This window comes from Erpetoichthys calabaricus, chromosome 7, assembly GCF_900747795.2.
Source record: "Erpetoichthys calabaricus chromosome 7, fErpCal1.3, whole genome shotgun sequence".
NCBI lineage: Eukaryota > Metazoa > Chordata > Cladistia > Polypteriformes > Polypteridae > Erpetoichthys > Erpetoichthys calabaricus.
In genome coordinates, this window is record NC_041400.2 from 12,058,595 (window position 1) to 12,072,109 (window position 13,515).

The following is a 13,515-nucleotide window of genomic DNA, read 5'->3' on the forward strand; positions in this document are numbered from 1 at the left end:
CTTGGGTACGGTTTTAAAATCACTTGCTAGGCTAAAGCTTTTATTGTACTTTTGAATAATTAAAATACAAAGATCAGGCAAATTACAAGGAAAACAATCTGTGTGTTCATGTACGGTAAACATACAGATGTGGACAGATGTGTTGTTCCCCTTTACAGCTTACTGAAAAAGTGCTGTATGCCTCCTGAAAAGCAATCATTCTGTGTGTACCTGCTTGCCTTTGAGATGTCATCGAGTAAAGTAAAGCAAGTGTGACAAGAGATCAAGTGCTACTTTTTCTGCAAAGATCTTCAGAAATGGCCTGGACACATTTGTTGGGACCCCTAGGAAAGATCCTAAATAACTGGATTCCAGTGATTTTTATCACAAGCTGATTTCTTGAATTTGTATCACACATGTCTCCAATCGTGCAATCAGTCTTTCATGTGATTTAAATGGAAAAAAGTTGTCACTCTGCTGTCTGATGTCATTGTGTGTCCCACACTGACCATGGACTAGAGAAAGCAAAGTTGTCTGAGGGAGATCAGAAAGAAAATGACAGATAAGCAGGTCTAAAGGAAAAGGCTACAAGATTACCATCGCCAAGCAGCTTGATGTTCCTGTGACTACAGTTGCAAATATTATGAAGAAGTTGAAGGTCCATGGGACTATAGCCAACCTCCCTGGACACAACTGCAAGATGAAAATTGACCGCAGAATTGACAGAACGCATAGAGAGAATGGAAGACAAAATCTCAAGGACAGTTTCTAATGACATATGAGCTGACTCCAAGGTCAGGGTCCATCATGGAATTTACTAAAGAAGGCGCGATGCTTCTGGGAGAAGTTCCTTTGGACAGATGTGACAGAACTTGAGCTTTTTGGCAAGTCATTCCAGATCTGTGTCCACAGACATAAAAAATTAAGCTTCCCAAGAAAAGAACACCAGACCTACTGTGAAAACATGGAGGAGGCTCGTTTATGGATGGATGGATGGATGGATAGATAGATAGATACTTTAGCATAGTTGGCAGAAATAGATAGATAGATAGATAGATACTTTAGCATAGTTGGCAGAAATAGATAGATAGATAGATAGATAGATAGATAGATAGATAGATAGATAGATAGATAGATAGATAGATAGATAGATAGATAGATAGATAGATAGATAGATAGATAGATAGATAGATAGATAGATAGATAGATAGATAGATAGATAGATAGATACTTTATTAATCCCAAGGGGAAATTCACATATTCCAGCAGCATACTGATAAAAGAACAATATTAAATTAAACAGTGATAACAATGCAGGTATAACAGACAATAACTTTATATAATGTTAACGTTTACCCCCCCCGGGTGGAATAAGGGTCGCATAGTGTGATGGAGGAACGATCTCCTCAGTCTGTCAGTGGAGCAGGACGGTGACAGCAGTCTGTCGTTGAAGCTGCTCCTCTGTCTGGAGATGATCCTGTTCAGTGGATTCTCCATGATTGACAGGAGCCTGCTCAGCGCCCGTCGCTCTGCCACGGATGTCAAACTGTCCAGCTCCGTGCCTACAATAGAGCCTGCCTTCCTCACCAGTTTGTCCAGACGTGAGGCGTCCCTCTTCTTTATGCTGCCTCCCCAGCACACCACCGTGTAGAAAAGGGCACTCGCCACAACCGTCTGGTAGAACATCTGCAGCATCTTATTGCAGATGTTGAAGGACGCCAGCCATCTAAGGAAGTATAGTCGGCTCTGTCCTTTCTTGCACAGAGCATCAGTATTGGCAGTCCAGTCCAGTTTATCATCCAGCTGCACTCCCAGGTATTTATAGGTCTGCACCCTCTGCACACAGTCACCTCTGATGATCATGGGGTCCATGAGGGGCCTGGTCCTCCTAAAATCCATCACCAGCTCCTTGGTTTTGCTGGTGTTCAGGTGTAAGTGGTTTGAGTCGCACCATTTAACAAAGTCCTTGATGAGGTTCCTATACTCCTCCTCCTGCCCACTCCTGATGCAGCCCACGATAGCAGTGTCGTCAGCGAAGTTTTGCACGTGGCAGGACTCCAAGTTGTATTGGAAGTCCGATGTATATAGGCTGAACAGGACCGGAGAAAGTACAGTCCCCTGCGCCGCTCCTGTGCTGCTGACCGCAATGTCAGACCTGCAGTTCCTGAGACGCACATACTGAGGTCTGTCTGTAAGATAGTCCACGATCCATGCCACCAGGTATGAATCTACTCCCATCTCTGTCAGCTTGACCCTAAGGAGCAGAGGTTGGATGGTGTTGAAGGTGCTAGAGAAGTCCAGAAACATAATTTTTACAGCACCACTGCCTCTGTCCAAGTGGGAGAGGGATCAGGGCTGCTTTGTTGCATTTGGCATGGTGTGCCTTGAGTCTGTGTAGGGAACAATGAAATCTCAACATTATCAAGACATTCTGGAGCCAAACGTCCTGCCCAGTGCCAGAAAGCTCTGTCTCAGTCACAGGTCATGGACCCTCCAAAAGGATAATGAGCCAAAACACACAACTAAAAGCAACCAGAAATGCCTAAGAACAAATCATTGGACTACTCTGAAGTGGTCTTCTAGGTGCCCTGATTTGAATCATATAGAACATCTATGGAAAGAACTGAAATATGCATTTTTGAGAAAAGCCCCTTCAAACCTGACACTGCTGGAGCAGTTTGAGTGGGCCAAACGTGGACAGGTGCAGAAGTCTCATGAAGATCTCCAGGAATCACTTGTGTGCAGGGTTTGCAAACTGTAAAGGATGCGCAACCAAATATTAGGTGAAAGGTCCCATCACTTTTGTCCATACCCTTTTCATTTGTGTTCTTATTTGAAATATTCTGTTGAATCAAATCTCTTAAAGCCAATTCTAATTTGTGTTAAATATGGTGTACACAATGATAGGGGCCAAATACATTTGTTAATTTCAGTTTCCTTCAGAGAGAATTGTGGGTTCTTCTTTTTTGTGGAGGGGTGCCGACAAATTGGTCTGCATCTATATGTGCTTCATTGACTTATTCAATTTCCCAAAGGCAGATTTGTGTTTTCTATTCACCACCTTGCATTAGCCTTGAATTTCTTAAAGCCATAATCACAAGAATAAAATCATTCAACAAGTGCTTTCCAAAGTGAGCACCTGTTTTGTTTCTGATTTGATTCTATTTTACGATAAATGTGGGAAGGAAATAATACAACTCCACATAGTCCTCCTGTTCTTACCTTTTCAGTCACCAAAGAAAATAAATCAGGGGGCATGTGTTTCTACTCACATGATTGTTTGGTTTCATGCAGTCCTTTCCTCTTGGGGAACCCCAGTTCTGCTCAAGCTGTTCACTGCAGCTCTCGGTCCACTAAAAAAACAAAAAAAAGAAGAAATAAGCAACATGTTCAAAATGTATGTTAGAAGTTGAAAATTTCATTTTTAATTGTTGGGTCTATCTACTGAATGTGATTGTTGTCATATTCAATGCTTGGGAGACAATTTTAGGGATTGTTGACTCGTAATTCCACCCCAAACCACAGGTTGGCACTGCCTTATAACGCTTCTCCTCTCTTTCCCCTGCAGATTTGGAAATGAACTCACCTGAGGTCATATGACATCACTCCCTGTTCTAGGGCTCCTGGACCCGCCTCTTCCAGCACCACTACCATCTTTCACCAGTCTAATATTAGACTTGAGTCTTTGAGGATGCTCCTCACGTAACACATTATATCATGTTTGTTATTTTGTTCCACAATATACAGGGTTTGCTTGAATGTGCAATGCTTGAATTATGAGTGTTCTTCTTTCTTTTTACATTGTATATTACTTCACGTCACTTTCTTTCCACCTGGTGACGGTCATCGAACTCCAGTAGAAGTTAGACAAACAAATCCTTAGCCACAGTCTCCAGTAAACACTTTGTCAGAAATGTTCACATTCTACAGTTAGCATGGTAACTGAGTGTAGGTATACTTGTATTTCTAAGTATTTATGCCACGATACCAACTTTGATACAATACAATTCAATGCCCTTTTCGATACCCAATATAATATACTAGCTGTGTAAGCCCGTGCTTTAAAAAGCCAAGGTTCCTAGAAACTATTGAAATTGTCAGAAAAAAATTGAAATGCAGAGATGTCAGGTAACTGAAAGGAACTATTTTGAGCATCTCTCTCCTAGGAGGATTCATTTTGCCGATGTGCCTCACTTCTGTATTAGCGGCTAAGCGACTTTGTCTTTCTTCTGAGGTTTTGTTTTGCCGACGTGCTGGCCTCGCTTCTGTATTAGCGGCAGGAGGAAAAGTAATAGATATACCGTTTTGCCGATGTGCTCGCCTCGCTTCTGTTTTAGCGACTAAGCGAGTGTCTCTTTCTACGGAGGTTTCGTTTTGCTGATGTGCTCGTCTCGCTTGTGTTATTACCAGTGGGAGGAAAAGTAATAGGGATACCACTTCGCCGATGTTCTCGCCTTGCTTCTATATTAGCGACTAAGCGAGTGTCTCTTTCTTTGGAGGTTTTGTTTTGTCGGCGTGCTCGCCTCGCTTGTGTTATTAGTAGCAAGAGGAAATGTAATAAGGATACCATTTTGCCGATGTGCTCGGCTCGGTTCTGTATTAGCGACTAAGCGAGTGTCTCTTTCTTCAAAGGTTTTGTTCTGCCGACGTGCACGCCTGGCTTCTGTTACAACAAGCAGGAGGAAAAGTAACAGGGATACCATTTTCCGATGTGCTCGCCTCGCTTCTGTATTAGCAACAAAGCGAGTGTCTCTTTCTTTGGAGGTTTCATTTTGCCGATGTGCTCGCCTCGCTTCTGTATTAGCGGCAAGAGGAAAAGTAATAGGGATACCGTTTTGCCAATGTGCTTGCCACGCTTCTGTATTAGTGGCAAAGCGAGTATCTCTTTCTACGGAGATTTCGTTTTGCCGACGTGCTCACCTTGTTTGTGTTATTAGCAGCAGGAGGAAAAATAATAGGGATACCGTTTTCCGATGTGCTCGCCTCGCTTGTGTATTAGCGGCTAAGCAAGTGTCTCTTTCTACGGAGGTTTCGTTTTACCGATGTGCTCACCTTGCTTGTGTTATTAGCGGCGGGAGGAAAAGTAATAGGGATACCATTTTGCCGATGTGCTCGCCTTGCTTCTGTATTAGCGACTAAGCGAGTGTCTCTTTCTTTGGAGGTTTCATTTTGCCGATGTGCTCGCCTCGCTTCTGTATTAGCGACTAAGCGAGTGTCTCTTTCTTTGGAGGTTTCATTTTGCCGATGTGCTCGCCTCGCTTCTGTATTAGCGGCAAGATGAAAAGTAATAGGGATACCGTTTTCCGATGTGCTCTCCTCACTTCTGTATTAGCGACTAAGCGAGTGTCTCTTTCTTTGGAGGTTCCATTTTGCAGATGTGCACGCCTTGCTTCTGTATTAGCGGCAAGAGGAAAAGTAATAGGGATACCATTTTGCCGATGTGCTTGCCTCGTTTGTGTTATTAGCAGCAGGAGGAAAAGTAATAGGGATACCGTTTTCTGATGTGCTCGCCTCACTTGTGTAGTAGCAGCTAAGTGACTCTTTCTTCGGAGGTTTCGTTTTGCCAACGTGTTCGCCTTGCTTGTGTTATTAGCAGTGGGAGGAAAAGTAATAGGTATACCGTTTTGCCGATGTGCTCACCTCGTTTCTGTATTAGCGGCTAAGCGAGTGACTCTTTCTTCGGAGGTTTCGTTTTGCTGATGTGCTTGCCTCGCTTGTGTTATTAGCGGCTAAGCAAATTTCTGTTTCCTCGCAGGTGTGTAGCCCTTACCCCGACTCCTCCTATCGCTTCCGGGCCGGACAGACAAAGACAGACATTTCCGCGTAGACGTTTATATATAAGATAAGGTCTAGCACCCCACTAGTTGGAAAAAATAATAAAACACAGAAAAAAAAACACGGGGTAAAGAAAACTTGTACTAAGGTCGAGGAGAGACAGTGAGAGCAACCATTGGGGAAAAAATTAGAAGAAAAGTTTGTTCTTTTCTTTTTGTGTCAATGTTAAACATGAAGGAGGCACTGAGCGGGGTTGGCTCATTGGAACGGGGATGAAAAAAGGGAGCTCAGCTTTGAAAAGGGAAAAAAAAAGTGACAGAGACAGACAAAGCATCAGATGCCTACTTAGTGGAAATTTTCTAGCTAAAACAAATGCAAAAAAGTGAACTCAAATTCATCCCACATTAAGACAAAGCTACTGGTATTTCCAAGATGGAGCTGTGAGATTCCTGTATTTGAGTGCGAATGTAAAAAAGAGATAGAAGGAGGCCGTGAGTACATGTGGATTTATGTTCTACATATGAGCTCCAAGTAAGCGCCAACAATTTCTTTTTCATTTATATACATATTTTTTTTTTATTATTGATCTCTATGTGTGAACATTGACTGTGCTATAACTGAGACCAAGTAATGGAGTTCATTTAAACTGTAATAATATCTCTTGAATGGTGTGTTTAATAACAAATGTGTTTTATTTCTTTCTTTTCATATGCATGATTGTGTGGGGTACTTACATGCTGGTTGCATACAAATAAGTGCTATGTACATATGTGCATGAAAGGGAAGGGGTACATTGTGTAATTAACAAAAGGGTGAGTGTTTATAACAGCGTTACTTTGATATATTATAACAGCAGGTATAAACACAGGGAGATTCACTTGAAAGAGACCCCGAATATTCTGTAATAAGTCTCACTAGGACGAAGCAATCTGAACAAAACAACGTGCAATGTGCTCCTCAGTTTATGGAGCTTCAAACAAGCCGGGATGCCCCTGCGTCGGAGTGATGAGGTAGTAAGGACAGCCGTCGCAACGTTTAACCTCCGTTTGCAACTTCTGGGTGCCTACCACCCGTACCCCTTCACTCAGTCACTCGACTTCTCATCAGGATGGTGGTGTACAGTATTGAGCAGCGCGTCTTCATGGTGTGAACCTATTGGGTCACCAATTCGTTGAAACGATGTCAGAATCAACTGGATGATCGTGAGTTAATGGAAGGTTACTTCCAGCAAGATGGAGCAATGTCTCACACATCGGCAAGGAGCATGGCAGAAATTGAGTCCTTCTTCGGCAACAGGGTAATTTCAAAGGGGCTTTGGCCACCACGGTCACCGGATCTGACACAACCAGACTTCTTCCTTTGGGGTCTGCTAAAAGAAAAAATGTCTATCGGAACAAGACTCACACTGTAGAACATTTGAAGGAAATCATCCAACGTGAAATTGTTGCTATTCCCACCAAGACGCTTGCCGATACGTTCAGGAACATGGAGTGCCGTGTTGAAATGTGTCTTGCAGAAAACAGAAACCACTTCCCGCATCGCATGTAATGCAATTGACTACACAGACGTCAAGGCAAAGAGCGTATTTTTTGGTTCGGATTGCTTCATCCTAACAGGAGTTACAACAGAATATTCAGGGACTCTTTTGATTGAATCTCCCTGTATAATTATTTCATTGGACCTCTCTCTCTCTCTCTCTGTTATATATATATATTGTAACAGATGGGGGCGCTATCACTCCCTTGAACCCTCGGACACCATGCCAGACACCAGGTAAAAGTCCAATAATTGTTTCTATTTGGACAAATACGTGCACCAAGCACCCTCCACTCCACAATACTCATATAATAAACAAAACTTCTCAATAATATTAATCAATCCTCCACTCCCGGACGCGTTGCCACCCTTTCACCCAGCTCAGCTCAACGTCTGGGATCTCCCACAGTTCTTTTATACTCCTTGACCCGGAAGTGTTTCTCTCTCTGTCCATGTGACTGTTAGCACTTCCGGGTCAGATAAAAACTCCTTTTCTTCATCAGCCCATAAGCACTTTATTTCTTCCAACCATGTGACTGGGTTCTACTTCTGGGCTGTATGGAAAATAAATGTCTCTGCATCTCCCGGCAGCGGCCCCGACGTTATCCAGCAGGGCTGTGTAGCAAAACTCCATAGTCCATGATGCCCTGCTGGAATTCGGGGCATCTCCACGTTGCAAGGAGGGCTCCATCTAGTGGCCTGGGGGTATTGGCTGGAATGAATGGCCAGCCATATCCCACAATATATATATATATGTTCATTGCATTCATAGTCTTAGTCCCAACCTGATTGTATAGGTGGTTACCTACCAGGTAACGCATGTGGTTGGTATGCCATTCGGCAAACATCTGCCATGGTGCCCTCTTCAGTTGCAAGAAGCAGATCATGGAATGTTGCATAGTTTACTGTCAAATAATGCAAAGAATACGCGACACGTACTCATCAGGCGTACACACTCTACAGCTCCCCTTGCTGGGATCGAACCTTGGACGTCAGAGACGAAGTCCCTACATGCTTCGCCATATATTATATATATATATATATATATATATATATATATATATATATATAAAACATCCAACATCTGTCTGTCTGCATGTCTCTCCGTTTTTCATGAGAGAACTACTTTTTTTCTATAATTTCCTTGAACATTCCAGTTGATTTTGCGACTTCTCTCATCGCGCTAAGAATCATAGTTTGCTTGCAGGAGTGATATATTCGCACTAATCTGAGAGAGAGGCTGCAGGCCGAGGGGAGGGGGAAGCGTGATGTCAGGAGCTCGGAGCTGGGCGGGGCCTCCTCACTGTCTTTTTTCACTAATTTGTGGGCGGAACCGTGGGGCATTGCTAGTTGGTTATAAAATTAATTGGGATGTGTTTAATGTGGATCCCACCACTGAAATTTCACCCTGTGACATAAGTAATGTGCCAGTTCAACAGTGAGAGGGCTACATTTGTAACTCTCTAATACATTTATTTAAATAAATTGTTCTGCATGCATCAAATTTTTAAATGGAAGAAAACAAAAAACAGAAATTTAAGTCATCAAATGCAAATACTTAGAGTAGAACCCCCTTATCCATGGATTTGGTTTCCACACTTTATTTTAATGCTCCATTTCTTCTCCAAACCAAGGAGCTTGACTTGAACGTTGACTCACCACAGCACATGGTTGGTTCCAAAATGCCTGTTGTCTAATTCCAATGTTGTTTATCAAGATGGGATTGCAGGTGGCGGCTCTTCCATGAAGCCCATGTCCATATCGGCACCACTAAGCAAAAGAGAAGTGCACCACCACTTCTTTCTCAGCTAAAACTGACTGCAGGTTCAGTATGTATGTTATATTTTAGCCTGGGTTCTTCCCCTGTTTGGGGTTCAACTCCAGGTTTTGTTTCCATTTGTTTATGTTAGTGTTACTTTGCTTTGTCTCTTTGCACAGTAAATGATCTGATCTATCTGTCAGTTCTCTTAGTCTTGAAGATCTTGTCATGACCTCAACAGTTCCCCCATTTCTTAAAGACTTTTTGCACTGTGAAAACTGCTAGCTGGAAGTGCTTTAATATCTTTTTATAGTCTTCAACTGCTTTGTAGGCCTCAATTAGTTTAATTTTTAGACCCAGCACCACAGATGCAATGTTTGCTCTGAGGATGTTGATGGAGAAGTTTAGAGAAGCCCAGCAGGAGTTGCATTGCGTCTTTGTGGACCTGGAGAAAGCATATGACAGGGTGAGGAGAGAGGAGCTGTGGTATTGTACGAGGAAGTCGGGAGTGGCAGAGAAGTATGTAAGAGTTGTACAGGATATGAAAGAGAGAAGTGTGACCATGGTGAGGTCTGTGGTAGGAGTGACGGAGGTGGGATTACATCAGGGATCGGCTCTGAGCCCTTTCTTATTTGCAATGGTGATGGACAGGTTGACAGAGGAGATTAAATAGGAGTCCTCGTGGACTATGATGTTTTCTGATGACATTGTGGTCTGTAGCGATAGTAGGGAGCAGGTTGAGGAGACCCTGGAGAGGTGCAGATATGCTCTAGAGAGGAGAGGAATGAAGGTCAGTAGGAACAAGACAGAATACATGTGTGTGAATGAGAGGGAGATCAGTGGAATGGTGAGGATGCAAGGAGTAGAGTTGGTGAAGGTGGATGAGTTTAAATACTTGGGATCAACAGTACAGAGTAATAGGGATTGTGGAAGAGAGGTGAAGAAGAGTGCAGGCAGGGTGGAGCGAGTGGAGAAGAGTGTCAGGAGTAATTTGTGACAGACGGGTATCAGCAAGAGTGAAAGGGAAGGTCTACAGGACGGTAGTGAGACCAACTTTGTTATATGGGTTGGAGACGGTGGCACTGACCAGAAAGCAGGAGACGGAGCTGGAGGTGGCAGAGTTAAAGATGCTAAGATTTGCATTGGGTGTGGCAAGGATGGACAGGATTAAAAATAAGAACATTAGAGGGTCAGCTCAAGTTGGACGGTTGGGAGACAAAGTCAGAGAGGTGAGATTGTGTTGGTTTGGACATGTGCAGAGGAGAGATGCTCAGTATAATGGGAGAAGGATGCTAAGGATAGAGCTGCCAGGGAAGAAGAAAAGAGGAAGACCTAAGAGAAGGTTTATGGATGTGGTGAGAGTTGATATGCAGGTAATGGGTGTAACAGAACAAGATGCAGAGGACAGAAAGATATGGAAGAAGATGATCCGCTGTGGTGACCGCTAACTGGAGCAGCCGAAAGAAGAAGAAGAAGTCAGTTGCTTAGAAGAGCCCATGGTTGTTGAGTGTTCCACAGTGTTTTCAAGACTCAAAGAATTTATTAGGTTCTGAAAATGTCTTCAGCTGACAGTTCCTAATGGCAACTCTTGACCAGAAAAACACCTAAAGACCTAAGCCAGGTCAGATTGATGACCTCATGAGACCTCACTGAAAGGGTGGCAACAATCTTTTATTTAAAAAAATTTTTTAGTTCATCAAAAATATTGTAATTATAAATTGTCATTTTCATAAAAATGCCATTATAAGTGGTTTCTTGATGAACTTGTATTTACTATTTTTTTATTACAAATCTCATCACATTATGTAATTTGGCCAGAGGTGTCTAATCCTTTGCATTGAGATGTTTATTATACAGTGAAGCTGCCAGGTGTGCAAAATTACATAAAACAAGCTATCAACTGTTCGTCCCAAATGAATCATAAAAATGGTGTATAAAAATAAACAAGATAAAAGAAATAACCTTCAGAACATCAGGCTCTGTCTTGGCACACTCTCCATCCGCCTCTACTTTGTCTGCCAAAATCCCCTGGACCTGATACTCAAGGATATAGCTGTCAATGAATCGCTCCAGCTCCTCAATCTCCTGTGAGCGAGAGCTGCCAGCTTCAGAAGAGGCAGAGGCAACAGACGAGTTTTCCATGACTGTCTGAACCCACCTGGAGACAGAGAGAGAGAGACAGAAGACAACATTCAAGACACAGTTTCCACATCATAGAGCTTACAAGTAAGTACAATTTGTTATATACAGTGGGGCAAAAAAAGTATTTAGTCAGCCACCAGTTGTGCAAGTTCTCCCACTTAAAAAGATGAGAGTGGCCTGTAATTTTCATCATAGGTATACCTCAACTATGAGAGACAAAATGAGAAAAAAAATCCAGAAAATCACATTGTCTGATTTTTAAAGAATTTGTTTGCAAATTATGGTGGAAAATAAGTATTTGGTCACCTACAAACAAGCAAGATTTCTGGCTCTCACAGACCTGTAACTTTTTCTGTAAGAGGCTCCTCTGTCCTCCACTCGTTACCTGTATTAATGGCACCTGTTTGAATTTGTTATCAATATAAAAGACACCTGTCCACAACCTCAAACAGTCACACTCCAAACTCCACTATGGCCAAGACCAAAGAGCTGTCAAAGGACACCAGAAACAAAATTGTAGACCTGCACCAGGCTGGGAAGACTGAATCTGCAATAGGTAAGCAGCTTGGTGTGAAGAAATCAACTGTGGGAGCAATTATTAGAAAATGGAAGACATACAAGACCACTGATAATCTCCCTCGATCTGGGGCTCCACACAAGATCTCACCCCGTGGGGTTAAAATAATCACAAGAACGGTGAGCAAAAATCCCAGAACCACACAGGGGGACCTAGTGAATGACCTGCAGAGAGCTGGGACTAAAGTAACAAAGGCTACCATCAGTAACACACTACGCCACCAGGGACTCAAATCCTGCAGTGCCAGCCGTGTCCCCCTGCTTAAGCCAGTACATGTGCAGGCCCGTCTGAAGTTTGCTACAGAGCATTTGGATGATCCAGAAGAGGATTGGGAGAATGTCATATGGTCAGATGAAAAAACTCTACTTGTCATGTTTGGAGGAGAAAGAATGCTGAGTTGCATCCAAAGAACACCATACCTACTGTAAAGCATGGCGGTGGAAACATCATGCTTTGGGGCTGTTTTTCTGCAAAGGGACCAGGACGACTGATCCGTGTAAAGGAAATAATGAATGGGGCCATGTATTGTCAGATTTTGAGTGAAAACCTCCTTCCATCAGCAAGGGCAATGAAGATGAAACATGGCTGGGTCTTTCAGCATGACAATGATCCCAAACACACTGCCCGGGTAATGAAGGAGTGGCTTCGTAAGAAGCATTTCAAGGTCCTGGAGTGGCCTAGCCAGTGTCCAGATCTCATCCCCATAGAAAATCTTTGGAGGGAGTTGAAAGTCCATGTTGCCCAGCGACAGCCCCAAAACATCACTGCTCTAGAGGAGATCTGCATGGAGGAATGGGCCAAAATACCAGCAACAGTGTGTGAAAACCTTGTGAAGACTTACAGAAAACGTTTGACCTCTGTCATTGCCAACAAAGGGTATATAACAAAGTATTGAGATGAACTTTTGTGATTGACCAAATACTTATTTTCCACCATAATTTGCAAATAAATTCTTTAAAAATCAGACAATGTGATTTTCTGGATTTTTTTTTTCTCATTTTGTCTCTCATAGTTGAGGTATACCTATGATGAAAATTACAGGCCTCTCTCATCTTTTTAAGTGGGAGAACTTGCACAATTGGTGGCTGACTAAATACTTTTTTGCCCCACTGTACAAACATGAACAAATGAACAAAAAAAAGAAGACCCCACAATTGTCTGTGAAGTAACTTGAAACTGAAAAAAGTAATCAGAGACCATTGTGTTTATTCCAGATTTAACAAAAAAATCAGTTTGCTTTCGAGTTTTGATGAATATGTCATATATGGACAAAAATGATGGAACACCCCCCAACCTAATATTTTGTTGCCCAACCTTTAGATTTCCAGCGTGCCCGTTTTCAGTACTGAGCTGCTCTTATTCTTACTATTATACAATAAAAACATGCATTTGATTTCAGTCTGTAACAGCCGGTGTAAAGTTATGGTACTTGTAAAAGTTAGTTTATTTATTCAGTCTTATTCTCTCAGTCACGTTCTGACACTGCTGTTTTCACATAAAGACGCGCTATAACAGAGGTGAACTCAGATGAGGATTCTACACGGAGAAAGTGAACAGAAGCCCTCCCCGCAAGAAACATCCACTCATATACATATATAAGAAACATTGCTGCTGCGCCAGGCGTAAAGGCGAAAGATGGCACCGTTTAGATGCAGCAACAGGTCCTGATTGTGATTATGTTTTGTGATGACCTTTATATGAAAAACATTTACATGTTACTTACTGTATATAAAAGCCACTTTGAATG

At 42.5% G+C, this 13,515-nt stretch overlaps 1 protein-coding gene across 2 annotated transcripts in view; it reads right to left on the bottom strand.

The window, feature by feature from the left end:
• The window catches only part of ctif (CBP80/20-dependent translation initiation factor), a 442,611-nt gene that overhangs the window by 375,316 nt on the left and 53,780 nt on the right, over positions 1 to 13,515 (bottom strand). For both annotated transcript variants that reach the window (XM_051929787.1, XM_051929786.1), the window contains exons 2-3: positions 11,012 to 11,207; positions 3,252 to 3,332 (exon numbers count right to left, since the gene is read on the bottom strand). In XM_051929787.1, coding sequence (XP_051785747.1) covers positions 3,252 to 3,332; positions 11,012 to 11,191 — 261 coding nt within the window. In that variant the 5' untranslated portion in view covers positions 11,192 to 11,207. The remainder of the gene's footprint in view (positions 1 to 3,251; positions 3,333 to 11,011; positions 11,208 to 13,515) is intronic.